Source organism: Gekko japonicus, unplaced genomic scaffold (assembly GCF_001447785.1).
Source record: "Gekko japonicus isolate JY-2015 unplaced genomic scaffold, Gekko_japonicus_V1.1 scaffold174, whole genome shotgun sequence".
Classification (NCBI taxonomy): Eukaryota; Metazoa; Chordata; class Lepidosauria; order Squamata; family Gekkonidae; genus Gekko; species Gekko japonicus.
The window spans coordinates 1,583,291-1,601,236 of record NW_015177013.1 but is presented as its reverse complement, the minus strand read 5'-3'; the positions used below and the strand labels follow the sequence as shown (position 1 = coordinate 1,601,236).

At 42.0% G+C, this 17,946-nt stretch overlaps 1 protein-coding gene across 1 annotated transcript in view; it reads left to right on the top strand.

Moving 5' to 3' along the window:
• Positions 1-17,946, top strand: part of ACSS1 (acyl-CoA synthetase short-chain family member 1) — a 90,526-nt gene that overhangs the window by 1,195 nt on the left and 71,385 nt on the right. Inside the window, exons 2-3 of the mRNA XM_015427672.1 lie at positions 988-1,077; positions 3,244-3,287. Of these exons, the coding sequence (XP_015283158.1) occupies positions 988-1,077; positions 3,244-3,287 (134 nt within the window). The remainder of the gene's footprint in view (positions 1-987; positions 1,078-3,243; positions 3,288-17,946) is intronic.

Sequence of the window (17,946 nt, the reverse complement as noted above, 5' to 3'; positions counted from 1 at the left end):
AGTTCCCCCGGGTGAGGTGCAGGGGGGCGGGGCACATGATGAAGCCCCGCCCCCTGCTTCCGCCCGCCTCACTTTCAGCCCTCATTCAGCCAGGAGGAGGCAGGAGAAGAGGGAGGGTAAGTTGCTTCCTCCCCGCCTCTCCCCACCCCTGCCTGCCTGGGGCCAGGGAGGGCCTTGGTGGGGCTTCCTCGCACTCCCGCTGGCCTTGCAGGTCCACCGCCGGGCCCCTGATGTCAGGGTGTGTGGCATATGCTAATGAGTTATGCTAATGAGTTCCCCTAGCTCTTTTTCTACGAAATGACCCCTGGTTATGAATGGTTAGAAAACTGTTATTAATCTGTGTTAAGCTTTGTTTCTTTATATAAAAAAATGAAAAAGAAAAAGATAAAAAGAAGTAGTTAAAAGTTGCATTGTTATATTAATTTTTGCATTTATAAAACCTAACATTGTTTGTTACTTGCAGACATGGGATTTATTGATATATTGGTTAAGAACATTTACTATAGTGTTATTAATCTGATTTAAGATTTAATCATTCTTAAATGAAAAAAGGCATTCATGGGAAATATTTTCTATACCAATGTTATTCTGTTTTTCTTGTTAAGTCTTAATTTTGTGAAAAAAAGAAAAATCAGGGGAGACAATAGTGGTCACCCCTTTGCTGTGTAACAGGAAGAGTACCCTATAAGAAATAAGGTAGTTTGTTGTTGAAAGTTTTAAATAAAATAGGTTAGCAATTTTTAAAATTATTCTTATATAGATAAATAAAGGAATATAAAGTGTTATTATAGGGATACTAGTGGACTGCGAGTCTAATACAAGATATTATTTTTTGAGTCTTTTTGGACTTTGTAGTTGATAAAAATGAAATCAAAATAACCATTTAAAATAATTACTTGAAATGCCAAAGGTTTAAACAGTAAAAAGAAACTTTATTGAGTCTCATCTTTTTGGACCAAAGAAAATCCTGACATTTTATGCTTACAGGAGACACACTTGAAGAAACCTTTAAAGCAAGTTTTGAAAAGTCATGGTTTGATCGGCAATATCATGCAGCTGGATCTTCAAAAGCCAGAGGTACAACAATACTTTTGTCTAAGAATTTTCCATTTCAACATGCTCACTCAAAAATAGATCCTAGAGGTCGATCTACGTGCCCAATAGTGATCAAATTAATTTTTTAAAAGATGTCTTAGATAAATTAATGACATTCAAACAAGGAGAAATTATGATGGGGGAGACTTGAATTATATCATTAATCTTACTTTAGACCGTACCTATAATCGTTTTAAGACAATTAATCAAAGAAAAATAACTTCCCCTACTGAATTGGCCAAAATATTAGACCATTATAATTTGTTAGATCTATGGAGAGTCTTAAACCCGGATGTAAAGCAATATACATTCTATTCACATACTCATGACAATTATTCACGTATTGATTTTATTTTGGTTTCCACAACATTACTCCCACATTTCACTGATTCAGATATTGGAACCAATGCTCCCTCTAAGCTGTGGAGTCTTGTGAGCAAAAATTCTACTTTGTGAGCTACTGGCATTAAAGTTGTGAGCGAGTGATTTGGCTACTGCATAAATTAGTTGGCTCTGGAGCCATTCTTTCTGAGCTAAGACAAAAATGTGTGAGCCGGAGGCTAAAAAACTGTGAGCTAGCTCACACTAACTCAGCTTAGAGGGAACACTGATTGGAACCGTGACAATGTCTGACCATGCATGGGTCATAGGAGCCTTTTGAAAACAGCAGAATGACGGTAAGGGGCCCAATTGGATGCTCAATAATACTTTATTGCAAAATGATAGATTTACAAAGAAATTGAGGATAAGGTTAAGGAATATTTCTGCTTTAACGCTACGGATGAAGTTGACCCACCTATTGTGTGGGATTCATTTAAGGCTGTAATATGGGGACAGTTAATATCACTGGCTTCTTTCTGTAAAAAAGAAAGACAGAAATTAATTATGGACCTTCAACGATCTATTAAAGTACTAGAATTAAAACATATGTGCTTTGGTGGGAAAACTTTAAAGAACGGAAGAAATTGGAACTTTTGGAAACATCTAAAATTTTTAAAAAGTTATTATTTTAAAAACAAAAATATGTTACCTCTAAATCAATAAAATTACTTAAACATAGAGTAGATCAAAAATGTACATCAAATATGGTTCATGCAGTAAGAAGTTCAGAGGGTACACTACAGGTAACTCCTGATAAGATTACCAGAGTTTTTAGTGAATATTTTTAACATCTTTATACCTCAGATAAGCCAGATAAAAAACCATTCAAGATTACCTGGCCTGAATAGCTTTTAATACTAAACTAACTAAAGAGCATCAGAGCTTTTTGGACCAGCCCATAACCCCTGCAGAAGTAACTCAAGCCTTGTCGAAAATAAAGAACAATAAAACTCCAGGTAAGGATGGGATCCTGATTGAGTTTTACAAAAAATTTCAAGCAGTTTTACTGGAACACCGTAATAAAACTTTGAATTTTATTTTACAATCCGGAACCATGCCACAATCTTGGTCTGAGGCACGTATTATTGTAATACCTAAGCCTGGTAAGGATAAAGTCTTACCCTCTTCTTATAAGCCTATATCTATTTTAAACCACGATTTCAAAATTTTATCAACTATTTTAGCCACAAGACTTAATAAATTATGTTCATGCCGATCAGTCAGGATTCATGCCAGGACGCTCTATTGCTGATAGCGTCTGTAAAACTTTAAATGTCATTAATTACTGTAAGAGTAATAAAATCTCTCCTCCTGTCTACAGACGCTGAAAAAGCCTCTGACAGGGTGGAACCGTTATACTTACAAGAGCTTCTTGTTGCAATGGATTTTGGTCCTATTTTTAGACAAACAATACAAGCCTTTTACCAATGCCCAAAAGCCCAAATATGTGTTAATCATTTTAGATCCAATGATATACAACTGAAAAGGGGAACCAGACAAGGCTGCCCCCTATCACCTCTTCTGTTTGCCCTGTTTATAGAACCCTTGGCTCATGCGATCAGATCAGACACACAAGTACAAGGTATTAAAATAAACTCAGAACATCTTAAAATAAGTCTTTATGCTGATGATGCAATATTTTATTTAACTCAACCAGAAAATTCATTACAAACTCTACTGATTAACTTAAATTTTTTTGGCACAGTATCAGGTTTTGCCGTTAATTATAAGAAATCTGAAATTTTCCCTATATACCTTTCTCCTCAGCAAATGGAGCATCTGACATCAAAAAAGACCTGAGTCAGATTGAGGTGACGAGAGAGGAGGTCCTAAAACTGATAGACAACTCAAAAACTGATAAATCACCAGGCCCAGATGGCATACATCTGAGAGTTCTGAAAGAACTCAAATGTGAACTTGTGGATCTCCTGACAAAAATATGTAATCTTTCCTTAAAACCTGCCTCCATTCCTGAGGACTGGAAGGTAGCTAATGTCACTCCCATCTTTAAAAAGGGTTCCAGAAGAGATCCGGGAAATTACAGGCCAGTCAGTCTGACGTCGATACCGGGTAAATTGGTGGAAACCATTATTAAGGAAAGAATTAGTAGGCACATAGATGAACAAAACCTATTGAGGCAGACTCAACATGGGTTCTGTAAGGGAAGATCTTGTCTCACTAACCTGTTAATGTTCTTTGAGGGGGTGAACAAACATGTGGACAAGGGGGATCCAATAGATATTATTTACCTTGACTTCCAGAAAGCTTTTGATAAAGTTCCTCATCAAAGGCTCCTAAGTAAGCTCAAAAATCATGGGATAGAAGGACAAGTCCTTTTATGGATCAAAAACTGGCTAGTTCATAGAAAACAGAGAGTGAGTGTAGGTGGGCAATTTTCTCAGTGGAGGGTGGTAAGCAGTGGGGTACCGCAGGGATCAGTACTTGGTCCACTGCTTTTTAACTTGTTCATTAATGATTTGGAGTTGGGAGTAAGCAGTGAAGTGGCTAAATTTGCGGATGATACGAAGTTGTTCAGGGTGGTGAAAACCAGTGAGGATTGTGAGGCACTCCAAAGGGATCTGTCAAAGATGGGCAAGTGGGCGTCAACATGGCAAATGGGGTTCAATGTGGCCAAGTGCAAGGTGATGCACATTGGAGCCAAAAATCCTAACTATAAATACACGTTGATGGGGTCTGAACTGGCAGAGACTGATCAAGAGAGAGATCTTGGAGTTGTAGTAGATAACTCACTGAAGATGTCGAGACAGTGTGTGACTGCAATAAAGAAGGCCAATGCTATGCTGGGGATTATTAGGAAGGGTATTGTAAACAGATCAGCCAATATCATAATGCCGCTATATAAATCAATGGTGCGACCTCATTTGGAATACTGTGTGCAATTCTGGTCACCACACCTTAAAAAGGATATTATAGCTTTGGGAAAAGTGCAGAAAAGGGCAACTAGAATGATAAAAGGGTTGGAACACTTTCCCTATGAGGAAAGGTTAAGGCGCTTAGGGCTTTTTAGCTTGGAGAAACGACGACTGAGGGGTGACATGATTGAGGTTTATAAGATTATGCATGGGAAAGAGCAGGTAGAGAAAGGTACTTTTCTCCCTTTCTCACAATACAAGAACTCGTGGGCACTCCATGAAATTGCTGAGCGGTCGGGTTAGAACGGATAAAAGGAAGTACTTCTTCACCCAAAGAGTGATTAACACTTGGAATTCACTGCCACAGGAAGTGGTGGCGGCTACAAGCATGGACGGCTTCAAAAGGGAATTAGATAAGCATATGGAGCAGAGGTCCACCAGTGGCTATTAGCCACAAGGTATAGATAGGGACCCTGGGGCAAGTGATGCTTTGTCATCTTGGTGCTTGGGGTGGGGGGGTCAACAGTGGGAGGGCTTCTAATGTCCTGGCCCCACTGGTGGACCTCCTGATGGCACTGGTATTTCTGGCCACTGTGTGACACAGAGTGTTGGACTGGATGGGCCTTTGGCCTGATCCAACATTGGCATCTCTTATGTTCTTATGTAAACACTAGTTGGAAACATTTGGGAATTCATAGCCCATTAAATCTATCTGATATATATACAATCAATTACAATCCACTTATAAATCTACACTGATTGAATGGAACAGATTAAATCTAAATCTGTTAGAAAAGGTTAATCTCCTTAAATCGATACTACTCCCTAAATTTTTATATTTATTTCAAAAGTTACCTGTTCCGATACCGACAAAAGACATTTTACTTTGGAAAAAATTAATAATCAAATTCATATGGAATGGGAAAAAGGCTAGGATAAACTATATTACATTGACTAAACCTTCTAAATTACGGGGCATAGGACTACCTGATTTAGAAAAATATTACCTTCCCTCACAATTAAGAAATATCCATTATTACTCTCTTTACACCTGTACTAAAACGTGGCATTATATTGAACAATTAGAAATGTTACCCAATTGTCTTAATGAGGTTATTTGGACTACATCAAACTTGCAATCGCTATCGAAATTATCTAATCCTTTTCTAAGGCACACCTTACAGCTTTGGCATAAATACAGACATATCTTGGCTCCTGGAGTATCTCCAATAACTTCCATATTTGGGCAATCCTGGTTTATACCAGGTATAGACAAGCACTTTATGTCCGGGTTTAGAGCTAAAGGCATTTATAGGGTAAGTGACTTTCTCTTTAATGGCAAAATCAGTACACAACAACAAATAGAACAGAAATAAGGTACCTCAAATCGGTGACTGTCCTTTTCCCAGCTCCATCATATGATATCAACTCTGTCATACATCTAATATTAATAGAAATTTGACAACTTTTGAATCCTTTTTGAAAAAACAGGGTCAAGAGGTCAAAGGTTTATTAGCAAAAATTTATCATTTATTGTGTAAGAAAACCTGGACAAACCTTTCTTCGATTCAACTAGCTTGGCAGAGAGATTGTGGAACGACATTTTCAGAAACACAATGGAGCCAAATTTGGTCTTCAAGTATGTTTACCAGTAGACATATTAATTTAAAGCTACAACACTTTAAATTACATGTGAGGTGGTACCTTACACCCGACCGCTTATTTAAAAGTAAATTTAAATCAACTCCAAATTGCTGGAAAGGTTGTGGTGAAATAAGAGATTTGACACATTGTTGGTGAAGAAGAAGAAGAAGAGGAGGAGATTAGATTTATACCCCGCCCTTCACTACCCAAAGGAGTCTCAGAGCAGTTTACAAACTCCCTTCCCTTCCCTTCCCCACAACAGACACCCTGTGAGGTAGGTGGGGCTGAGAGAGCTCTGACAGAAACTGCTCTTTTTCAGGAACAGCTGGGCCAGAACTATGGCTTGCCCAAGGTCATCCAGCAGGTACAAGTGGGGATCAAACCCGGTTCTCCCAGGTTAGAGTTCGCGCACTTAACCACTACACCAAACTGGCTCTCAGAGGAAAGCCCAATGACAAAGTCACGCTTCTGAGCCAAATGAGGGTTCAGAATGGAGGCTCTTACTGCAGCATCCACTTGAGTGGGACTAATAGCACAACCACTATTACCATAGCAGCTTCCCCAGGCTTCTATTAAAACATCTGTTTATTTGGACTCTTCCCAGAGAGGCGTAACCAACCCTTTCTTGCATAGAACTGCCATCATCTATGGTAGCTTTGATCACCCTGTCACAGGAGGTGGCCCAGGGAGGGCAGGCTGGGATTACCGTATTATACCTTTGAACGGAAAACTCAGAGAGAAGATTAGTTAGTTGGCAGGTACCCACTAGCTTCCCAACAAAAAGGCATTCAAACCACAGGCAATCCATACCATTCATATATTTGAAACATGAGATCACTTTGAAGCTGTGGTGCCTGATCTAATGACACCCACCAAATCCTACTGAAGTGTGATGTATGGAGACAGAGCCCACCCACATTGTTTGGTGGCACAGTGGAGCTCTGGAATAAGCAACAACTCTTCAGATGCTCAGTCATACAACCAGCACTTTCAACAGCTATCTTGCCAGAGGGTCAGTATAAAATTCTGGCAGTATAAGTTTTATCCTGGAAAGTATGTGACTGAATGATGGGGCATGGGAACTCTTAGCCAAAAAACCCCCCACATTGGTGCAAGTGTAAGATGTGAGTAAAGGTTCCCTTGCTCGAAAGCCAGTCGAATCTGACTGTAGGGTTGCGGTGCTCATCTCTGTTTCAAAGCCGAAGAGCCAGCGCTGTCCGAAGACGTTTCCGTGGTCCTAAAATCAGCAGTAGATTTTTGCTATCTTTAAGCCACAGTGATTAATTAATCTATGACGGGGGAAAGCATTTGCAACATGTTTACATGGTACCAGTCACTATACCTCAGTTACAGAAAGGCAACTCCAGGCAACATTGTTTAGAAACTAAACTCCTTTCATAATCATACTTCCACAGCTTATTATTGTAGTGATGTTCGGGTTGCCAGTTGTGGGATGAGAAATTCCTGGAGATTTGGGAGTAGAGCCTAGGGAGGGACCTCAGGAGGATCTAATGCCATAAAATCTATCCTCCAAAGCAGCCATTTTCTCCAGGGGAACTAATTTCTGTAGTCTAGAGATCAGTCATGATTCTGGGAGATCTCCAGGCCCCATCTGGAGGTTGGCAACCCTAAGTGATATTGATTGATGACTTGTTTGGGTGACTAATGTTCTAGTAAACAGCAAGGAAAAAAATGACACAAGTGCAGCTCTAGAAACCACTTCCACCACATCTGGAACGTTGAAAATAAATACAGGCATAATGCTGTAAGTAATTCCACATTCTTTTTTAATTTATCTGGGTTACCACAACATTTTCTGTCATAGCTACATCTTTTTACTTTTGCCATATGGACAGTTAGATCCTAGGATTTAAAAGTATTTACTGAATTAACAATAGAAGATGGGACTGTGTGTGCACATGCGTGAAAATGACATGTTAAAAATGAAATTATTTATATTTTAATTTGGGGGAAAGGGGGAGTTCTGAGATTGACTGGATATTTCTTTACCTTTTGTAATAAAGATCCCCCCCCCCATTTTTAATAGTAATTGACTTCAGTATTCAAGTTAGCATTTTCTGAAAGGGAAGGCTGTTTGTTTTAGAAACATCTGTATTATGCCATTACTGAATGGCTTAGTAATATTAATTTTTAACTGGCATTTTATCTAGGTTTATCCCTTCTTGTTGCTTGATGGAGTTTTAGATTGAAAGATTAAGCAAATGGAAGTTTTAAGAGATTGCCCTCCAGAGGATAATATAGGTTATTGCACTTGAGAATGTGGGGCAATATTACTGAGAAACCTGCAGAAAAACATGTTGCAATTTATTTTCTCTACAGACCCATGTATGAACTCCAGGGTTTTATCCAGGTGCATTTCCCCTGAAAATCTGCCTAAACTTGTGCTCTTCTCATGTTCATGTATCCAATGTGGATTTTGGTGTAGTGGTTAAGTGTGTGAACTCTAATCTGGGAGAACCGGGTTTGATTCCCCACTCCTCCACTTGCACTTGGCTGGATGACCTTGGGCAAGCCGTAGTTCTGATAAGAGCTGTCCTTGAAAAAGAGCAGTTTCTGTCAAGAGCTCTCTCAGCCCCACCTACCTCACAGGGTGCCTGTTGTGGGGAGGGGAAGGGAAAGGAGTTTGTAAGCCACTCTGAGACACCTTCGGGTAGTGAAGGGCGGGGAATAAATCCAATCTCCTCTTCTTCTATGTTCACACAAGCAATTAACTGTGCAATTAAGCAATTAATTATGTAATTAACTGAGGATATGAGTGTATATGGACGGGCATGGTGTATAATTCCTATTTCACTTTCATTTTCCTGAGCTGTGGGAATTTAAGGATCATCTTTGTAGGGTCGGTCTCCTTCAAGTGGAGTGAATTCAAGATGTATGACATCTTTATAAGAAATTATAGGACTCTACCAACCAAAATAAGAAGCATCAGTTTCAAAGCTGCATCCTCCAGGTCCATTAATCCAGTTGGGATTCTCTCTAAATACTTCAACAAGAGTCCTTTTTGAACACTTATCAAAACAGAACCAGACAAAAATAGCCACATCACATCTCTTATTTATTTACTTCATTTGTTTCCTGCCCTTGGCCATATACTCAAAGTGGGTATCTTTGGTTTCCAGCAATTCCATTTATTCTGCTAGGACATCCCCAAATAGGATGCATGCCTCTTTCTTTGGTTAGTGGGTGCTCACAGAAAGCAACACAGAACTGTAAATCAGCCTAGATGTTAATTAACCTAGAGAATATCATCCTGAGATCATTTACATGGATTGGTAGCTATGTTGCCTCTTTGGCACATGGAAGTGACTTTCATTATTATATATTATACTAGCTTGATACCCATGCTTCACTATGGTATTTAAGTTCCATAAACCCAGTTATAATACTGATGATGTGAAATTTGAAATGTGACATTTGTTGTAGGAATTCTAACAGAAAAGATTGTAGTGTAGGAAATGAAGTGAGACATATGTACTTTTTTCTCTCTCTAATGAGGGACCTCTCTCTAGGCCACATTGGTGGTTTTGCCCCTCAGGTGCTAGGATCACCAGGCTGCTCGATGAGCTCACTCTGGAGCAGGCCACATAGAACTGTCCATTTAAGAAGCAGTCCTCTGTTAACTCAACTCCTGCCACCTTCCACGAAAGTGATGGCCTCTCTAGTGTTCCTGGATTGTTTTGCTCATATTGTTCTGATCACCTCAGGGTGATCTTCCTGGTATTTGGCCTGCGCAGCTCAGTGCACTGCAGGAGTACTATGGACTGGATTACTGCTGATGCGGTACCATGGTCGGACCACCATGCCCTGAAGGCCCATCTGAATGTTCCACCCCGACCCTGTTTAGGCGGCGAGCAGATTTTGGCTCGCCCGAGGAGCCAAATGGACCCAATGCAGTTTCAGATGGCTCTTCGGGATCCAAGGCCCCCTGGCGGATCGTTGGATGAGCTTGTGGAGGACTGGCATGGCCGACTCTCTGCAGCCATCGACGATATCGCTCCCAGGCGCCCTCCCCGTACTCACACTAGGCTGGCGCCCTGGTATACCCAGGAGCTCTGGCTGATGAAGTGAGAATTGAGACGGCTAGAGAGACGGTGGCGTCGCGCTCGTGAAGAAGCATCGAGAGCATCTTTTAGGACGTTTATGAAGGCCTATGAGATGGCGGTCAAAGCTGCAAAGAGAGAATTCTATGCGGCCAGAATCGCATCTGCTAGCTCTCGCCCGGCCCAGTTATTTAGAACAATTCGGTCTTTAACGATCCAGGCAGACAAAATGCTAGGGAATTGAATATTGGCTGTGAGGCATTGCGAGCTATTTTGAAGATAAAGTCTCGGCACTCCGCTGCGACCTCCCCGCTACAATTGATACAATGAGTGAACTTGAGGCCCCTTGCACGTCTTTGATGCCGGGTTTAGAGTGCTTCAGCCCACTCAGTCTGGAGGAAGCTGACAGATTGCTTGCTTCTGTGCGCCCAACCACATGCAGCCTTGATCCGTGCCACTTAGGGGTCGAATTTCTAAAAATCCCTTCTTAGCGAGCACCTACGCCACGGTAGGAGCGCTCTCCCCAAATTTGGTGTCTCTAGGTCCAGTGGTTTGGCCTGGGCACTGATTTTATGGTGAGGGGACTTTCTTTTATAGAGAGAGATTTTTAAAAATTGCTGCACTTTTGAACATGTTTTTCCATAATCAGAACCAAAAAGACAGAGAAGCAAGAAACCTTTTTGAGATGAGCAAGTCCCCCCCAAGCATGCACAACCAGATGTAATTGGCTTTGTTTACAAGTAAAATGTCACATTTTCCCATCCACATATTTACTTCAACATAGTTTAGTTTGATTTGTAATAAAGCACAAAATCAAAATAATAAATACATAGTGCTACTCTTTTAAATGGTGCTTAATTGCTGTTATAGTTTATTATATAGTGTAGAGGCAGTGTGTTCAGTGGCTAGAGTATTGGCCTGGAACCTGAGAGACCTGTACTCTGGCACAAAGCTTGCTGAGTGATCTTAGGCCAGTCACACTCTTTCTGTCAGCCTAACGACCTCACAAGGTTGTTGGGGAAATGGAGGGAAAATGATGTATGCCACTCTGAGCTTCTTAAAGGTCAGGTAGGATAAAAGTGCAATGAGTAAATAATACATTATTTAAATGTTTTAGATTTTATTGTGAGCTATTTTGAATGCCCACTGGGCAGACAGACACTGTGGAATTTTAAAATAAAGACAAAAAACACAGAAGTGAAAAACACTTGTTGCAAATGGTCACAGAGCTCTCTGGTAAGACAGACTCTGTGTTGCCTTGGGAATTCTCATTTCTCCAGCCTTGAGACTTGTTGGAAAGGGTTTCTGAGACTTAAGATTGTCCAGTTTATTGTTCTGATCTAGCCAGGGCTGTATTGCACAGGGAACTGGATTTCCTCGTGTATGTAATTAGCACAAGGGGAAATGCTGTATGTACAGTTACCCTCTCCAATTCAGCAGCTAGGGGTCTGCACATGGAACACTTTAATATTTACTAAAATCCTATTGATTGGCTATTCAGGAGGGGGTTCTGTCCTTCACCTTTCAAACAGCTGATCAACAGGATTTTTTCAGGGGGGGAAACAGCTCTGTAGGTGCAGCTCCATTTGCTTTCGGTTCATTGTCAGTCAGTCAGTCGCCTTTATTGGCATGTATAGATACTACAAACAGTAGTTAAATTGGGTTCATTGTGTTTATCATTTATTTAGCACTCACACAATTGTCAAGGGTCATAGCAAGCCTTCCCTGCTAGGCAGGGCTACCACATTTCCAGGTGAAGCTTAAAAAAAAAAAAAAGAATAGCAAAGCAGTCATTTACTGTAACCAACATAAACTTATACAACTTTCTCTCAAGTCCTGTATATGTTAGTGTCTCTGCATTGTCAAAAAACTTTGTCAAAGAACCATTGTCAAAGAACCATTACTTTTAAATTCAAAAGCTTTTATCTACTAATGAATACCTTCCTTAAAACAGCAAAAAAATTATATTACCCTTACCCTTTCTTGGCATCTTGCCATGTTCACAAGCATCATAGCTGAAGAGGGATTTTTTTTCAGCTTGATTGAGGGTGATCATGATTTTGAAAAATTCATCCTGTGTTAGCAGTCACACCCCTCCACTCACAGAGGGGCAGTTTATAGCTAGACAATCATAAACACTCTTCTTAAAATATCAGCTCAAATATAATAAATGTGAGACACGCCTGGCCCAAAGTAACACAACATGGATGCCAGCCAGAAACAAACCTGGGCATGTAGTTTAGAAGTGTAAGAGCAACCTCCTCCCTAGAACTACCTCCTCCCCACCCAAGAGACACACATAATTTAGGACAATGGGTTTCCCAAGAACCTAGTACCTCACCTTGGACTAATCTCATTGACACCCAGCCTCACTTCCCCTCACCTGAAGAAGAAGAAGAAAAGAGATTGGATTTATATCCACATACACCGCATACACATTCTCCTTCACTACCCGAAGGAGTCTCAGAGTAGCTTACAATCTCCTTCCCCTTCCCACAACAGACACCCTGTGAGGTAGTTGGGGCTGAGAGAGCTCTTTCGAGAACTGCTCGTGAGAGAACAGCTCTGAAAGAGCTTGTAACTGACCCAAGGTCATGCCAGCAGCTGCATGTGGAGGAGTGGGATCAAACCTGGTTCTCCCCTATTAGAGTCCGCGCTCCTAACCACTACACCAAACTGACTCTCTTTTTTTAAAGTAACACTTAACACTATTTACCATGTTGCCCTATATCTGGAGTACCTAACCACCAGTGTGTATGTGTTCCTGGTACCAACAGCATGTACCCCCACTTTGTGGGTTTCTTCTCTTAGCCCCAGCTGTTTTGCTCCTGCTTCTGTGGACCTCTTCAAGATCTTGTAATTATTGCTCTTTCCCCCTCAACTATTCCTGCTCCTCCCTGATTTCCTCTTAGCTAGCCTTGCATGTGTTTAAATGTATTTGTGTGTGTGTTTTGCCCTTTTATTTCTCTTTTAATAAAAAAGCCTTTCTGGTTGAACATCTACCTGGCTTATTTGAGAGATCTCTTAAAAGGGAAAAATCCCCATAAACATTGGTGTGGAATCCCAGTTACCCCCTCTCACTCTGTCTCCTTAAAGCAAATTCTCCCAACTAATTAGAAGACTGCCTCTTTACACCTGAACCACAAGGGTGTTTGGGTGAGCAGAACTGGGTGGATCATGTGGATGGGCTAGGGAGAGGGGAGCATTATCCACCAATTATTATTTTAAACCAGATTTTTTAAATTCTAAAAACAGACTCTCATTCTTTAAATAGATGCTCTTTTGTTATGTTTTATTTATTTATTTATTTATTCCTTTGATTTATATACCACTCACCCCCTAAGGGCTCTGAGCGGTTTACATCATACAATTCATACAGTTCCTACCTAAGGGCCACATACATACAATGGGGGGAAGTGACTAACCTAAAAGACACCCTATAGCGAAGTCTTGTTGTTACAGTCTCTCTTGCGGGAGGTCTTTTCCAATCCGGCGACGGAGTCTTCCTGGCGCTGGTCTTCCTTTGGTAGCCGCGATTCCATGGGCTTGGGCCAAGGGCACGTCAGCGCGTGCTCCTGCTGCGGCCTCCGTCCAATAGGCTCCGGCCTGCTGCGTCGCCCCACCTCCGTGCTCCGTCGGCTCAGCCTCCGCTTGCTCGCTCGACTCGCCACCACCGCCATGTTCTCTGCCGCCGTCACTCCACCGCTCATACGCCACCATGAAGGATGGGTGCCCCTCCCCCACTCTAAGAGCAGGTACCCATTTTTCTACTTGCCCTTTAATGGGCTTTCAAGCCGCTGGGTGGGCGGGAGCTGGGACCTGGGCCGGGAGCTCACCCCAGCCACGGTGGGGCTCAAACAGCCGAAGCTGTTCAGCCAGATGGAAATGCAGGCTTCATTTACCGCCTGCGCCACCCTCCCACGTTAAAATGCATTCTCTCTCCAAAATTCTTAGGGAGGAAAAATCAGCACTGTAGGTGAGGCAGCTGCACCCACTGGGTCTACCCTAGTTACAGCCCTGGTACATGTTAGTCTGTGTGCCTTTTAATTTTGCCTCTGCCATGTTGATTTATCCTTCAATGCTTCACCTCATGCATCTGATGAGCCAAAGGGTTGCTCTTTTACATAAATCAGCATGTGCTTTTCTGGTTAAACTGTTTTTGGAATTTCAGAAGCAATATTTCTCACTAAATATGCAATACAACCTAATGAACATAAGGGGGCAATATTCAGCTATGTGTCATTAGAAAGGAACTGTTACCTATTGTGGCAGTGAGCTGTCCACTAGTGGATTACTGGACAATTTCCTTCACCCGCAAAATAAGGCTGACTGTACTGTCAGTGTGAGCAGTTAGGGTGCATTGGGCCACCTATTGCTGGTTAACAATGGTGGTTAAATGGGGCTTAAACTGTGCGTAGAACATACTTTTAGTATATACTGTTAAGACTCTTACGCACTCCTCAGAGCCTTGGAGCTTAGTACCAGATATACTGGATTGTCCTTGTGCTGAGGGAACGGCACTCCCATCATTTGTTCAGAGATCCATTGTTCTTTATTATCACTTCATATCTTCCTGTTCCATTGAGCCAACATTTGAACGAAGGCCAAAACTCCATCCTCCTGCACCTCTGGTAGAATTCATCCTGGCAGACAGAAAGTTAACAGGAAAAACATTACAAAGGTGACAAAGTCTACTGGGGAATGAAGACTATAGTAGATTTTTCACCAGAAGAAGGAGGAGGAGAAGGAGGAGGAGGAGGAGATTGGATTTATACCCCACCCTTCACTACCTGAAGGAGTCTCAGAGCAGTTTACAATACCTTTCCCTTCCCCTCCCCACAACATACACCCTGTGAGGTCGGTAGGGCTGAGAGAGCTCTCTCAAGAACTGCCCTTGAGAGAACAGCTGTGAAAGAATTTACAACTGACCCAAGGTCACTCCAGCAGCTGCATGTGGAGGAGTGAGGAATCAAACCCAGTTTACCTGGAGGTGACGTCATCACACAGGACATGTTGCGGGAGGACACTCTTATCATTTGAGGAAAAACTCTATGGTTTTTCCTCAAATTATAAAGGCCCCGCTCACAACATACCCTGAGTGATGATGTCACTTCCGGGTGATGTCATTGTGGCGTGTGTGCTTTGCGTGCATGCTGAAGATTTCCCACACAAGAAGAAGGCCCCCTCTCTTGCTGGCAGCCAGGTAAGACCTGGCAACCCTATATCCATCCTGACTCACCAAAATAATGAACACTCTGCAAACCCAGAGATAGTATTTCCCTTCAGTTCACCTGTGCTCAAAGGCCCTTAAGCTGCCACCATGTCAAGGAGTCCAAAGCTGAACCCCATGGGTTCCTAGGGCTGTTGTACTATTACTATTAAAATAGTATGAAGTTTTATTTAATGTCTGTCAAAATAAAGATTTATCTTACTGGCAACACAATACTCTGAAATCATACAACAGAAAAAAACAAGAAAACTAGCTTAACTTTCTAACGCATTTTCATGACTTGCATTAGATGGCACAGACCTTAAGTCCAAGAGTCAAAGGCCGTAGCTCAAGCATTCTCTATGTTACTGTGTATTTCAGTATAAGAATATCATAGTCCAAGCCTTCAGTTCATCAGAATCCAAGCCAGTCTCTTTCTCCAGGCCCTTAACTCAATCATAGTTTTTTGGCCAAGCAGCGTCAGGTGATGATGACACCAAATCAGAACACATTCTTGCTGGAACCCTCTAGAAAATTACCTCATTACTTCTGATTCTCCCCCTCCCATCCTGTGGGCTGCAAGTTCTCATGAGAAGCTAATTACCACATATCCAGCTCTGGGTGTGAAGAGACCAATTAGTAACACCTGCAGAATGGAAACAGCCCATAACCGTTCAGATTAAGGGGGCGGGGGAGACCAGGAATACTTTGCCTCACGAAAGTGATGCACATATAGGCTAATGGGGTTTGAACCTGCTGAAACTGAGAGGGAAAAAGATCTCGGAATCATACTAGATAGTTCAACGAAAGTATCAGCCCAGCGTGCTGCAGCCATGAAAAAGGCAAACTCTGTGTTGGGGGTCATTAGGAAAGGAATTGCAAATAAAATAGCTGATATTGTAATGCCCCTCTATAGATCTAGCATGTTGTCTCATTTGGAGTACTATGCGCAGTTCTGGTTGTTGTTGTTGTTGTTCAGTCGCACAGTCGAGTCCGACTGTTCGCGACCCCATGGACCAGCTCCCGCCAGGCCTTCCGGTCTTCTGCCGTCCTCTGAAGTGTGCTCAATTTCATGTTCGTTGCATCTATGACACTGTCTAACCATCTCACCCTTTGCCATCCCCGTCTTCTTTGACCTTCAATGTTTCCCAGCATCAGGGTCTTCTCCAGTGAGTGCTCCCTTCTCATTTGGTGGCCAAAGTATTTGAGCTTCAGTTTCATTATCTGGCCTTCCAGGGAACAGTCAGGGTTGATTTCTTTTAGGATTGACTGATTTGATCTTCTTGCAGTCCAAGGGACTCTCAAGTCTTCTCCAGCACCATAGTTTAAAAGAATCTATTCTTCGGCGCTCGGCCTTCCTTATAGTCCAACTCTCGCAGCCATACATGACTATTGGGAATACCATTGCTTTGACCATGCGGACTTTTGTTGGCAGGGTGATATCTCTACTTTTTATCATGCTGTTTAGGTTCACCATTGCTTTCCTCCCAAGAAGCAGGTGTCTTTTAATTTCATGGCTGCTGTCACAGTCTGCGGTGATCTGGGATCCCAGGAACGTGAAGTCTGTCACTACTTTCACGACTTCTCCTTCCAAGGAGTGATGGGGCCGGATGCCATGATCTTAGTTTTTTTGATGTTGAGCTTCAAGCCCACTTTTGCGCTCTCCTCTTTTACCCTGAGCAAGAGGCTCTTTAGGTCCTCTTCACTTTCTGCCATTAGAGTGGTATCGTCTGCATATCTGAGGTTGTTGATCTTTCCCCCAGCAATCTTAATTCCCACTTGTGATTCATCCAGGCCAGCATTTCGCATGATGTACTCTGCATATATATTAAATAAGCAAGGTGACAATATACATCCTTGTCGTACTCCTTTTCCTATGCTGAACCAATCAGTTGTTCCATATCCGGTTCTAACTGTTGCTTCTTGGCCCTTATACAGGTTTCTCAAGAAACCTGTATAACAGGCCTCTGTGCCCTGTTGTTAAGCCTCCGGCATAATTGGTTGGCCACTGTGTAAGAAAGGATGCTGGACTAGAAGGACCACTGGTCTGATCCAGCAGGGCTCTTCTTATGCTCTTAGTTAGGATTACCAAGCTCACTTAAGCCTTTAGTAGCCAAGGTGAAAGAAAGCCTATTTCAGGAAAATGATGGAAGGGGAGCTAAAAACTATAGAAGCATAGACATTTGTAGTGACTGAATAAGCTCAGAGTACACCAGGGTGAGAATAAAATGCTGTTAGCATTTTGGGCTGCAGTAGGAGGGAGGTGAGGTGAGAAAGTCATGCTACATATGCAAAAACCTATCTGTGGAAAAGCTCTGATGTAATTATGGAGGAGGTTGTACTAAACTCTATAGCAGTAGTGTGAAGTAAAAATCTGCAGCAATTGGGGCAACTGTTTCAGCTGCCCTAAGGACACTGTGCCATTGGTGGGATTCTGATTGGAAAACTGCAGGAAGAAAAGTATTAAATCCCCCCCCACACACTGTGGTCCTGATCTGAATGCAGCAACAGTTTTCCTTAAAAAAAGAAGCAAAAATGCGTTCATGACTTGGAATCCTGGAATAAAAAAACCCTGGAATCCATTTTCAGTATGCTTTGACTTCAGCACATACACTTCTTTGGCCTCTCCTGCTTTTATTTCTAGCTTCCTTTTTCTTTGTATGTGTGTTTATATTTTCCCTCC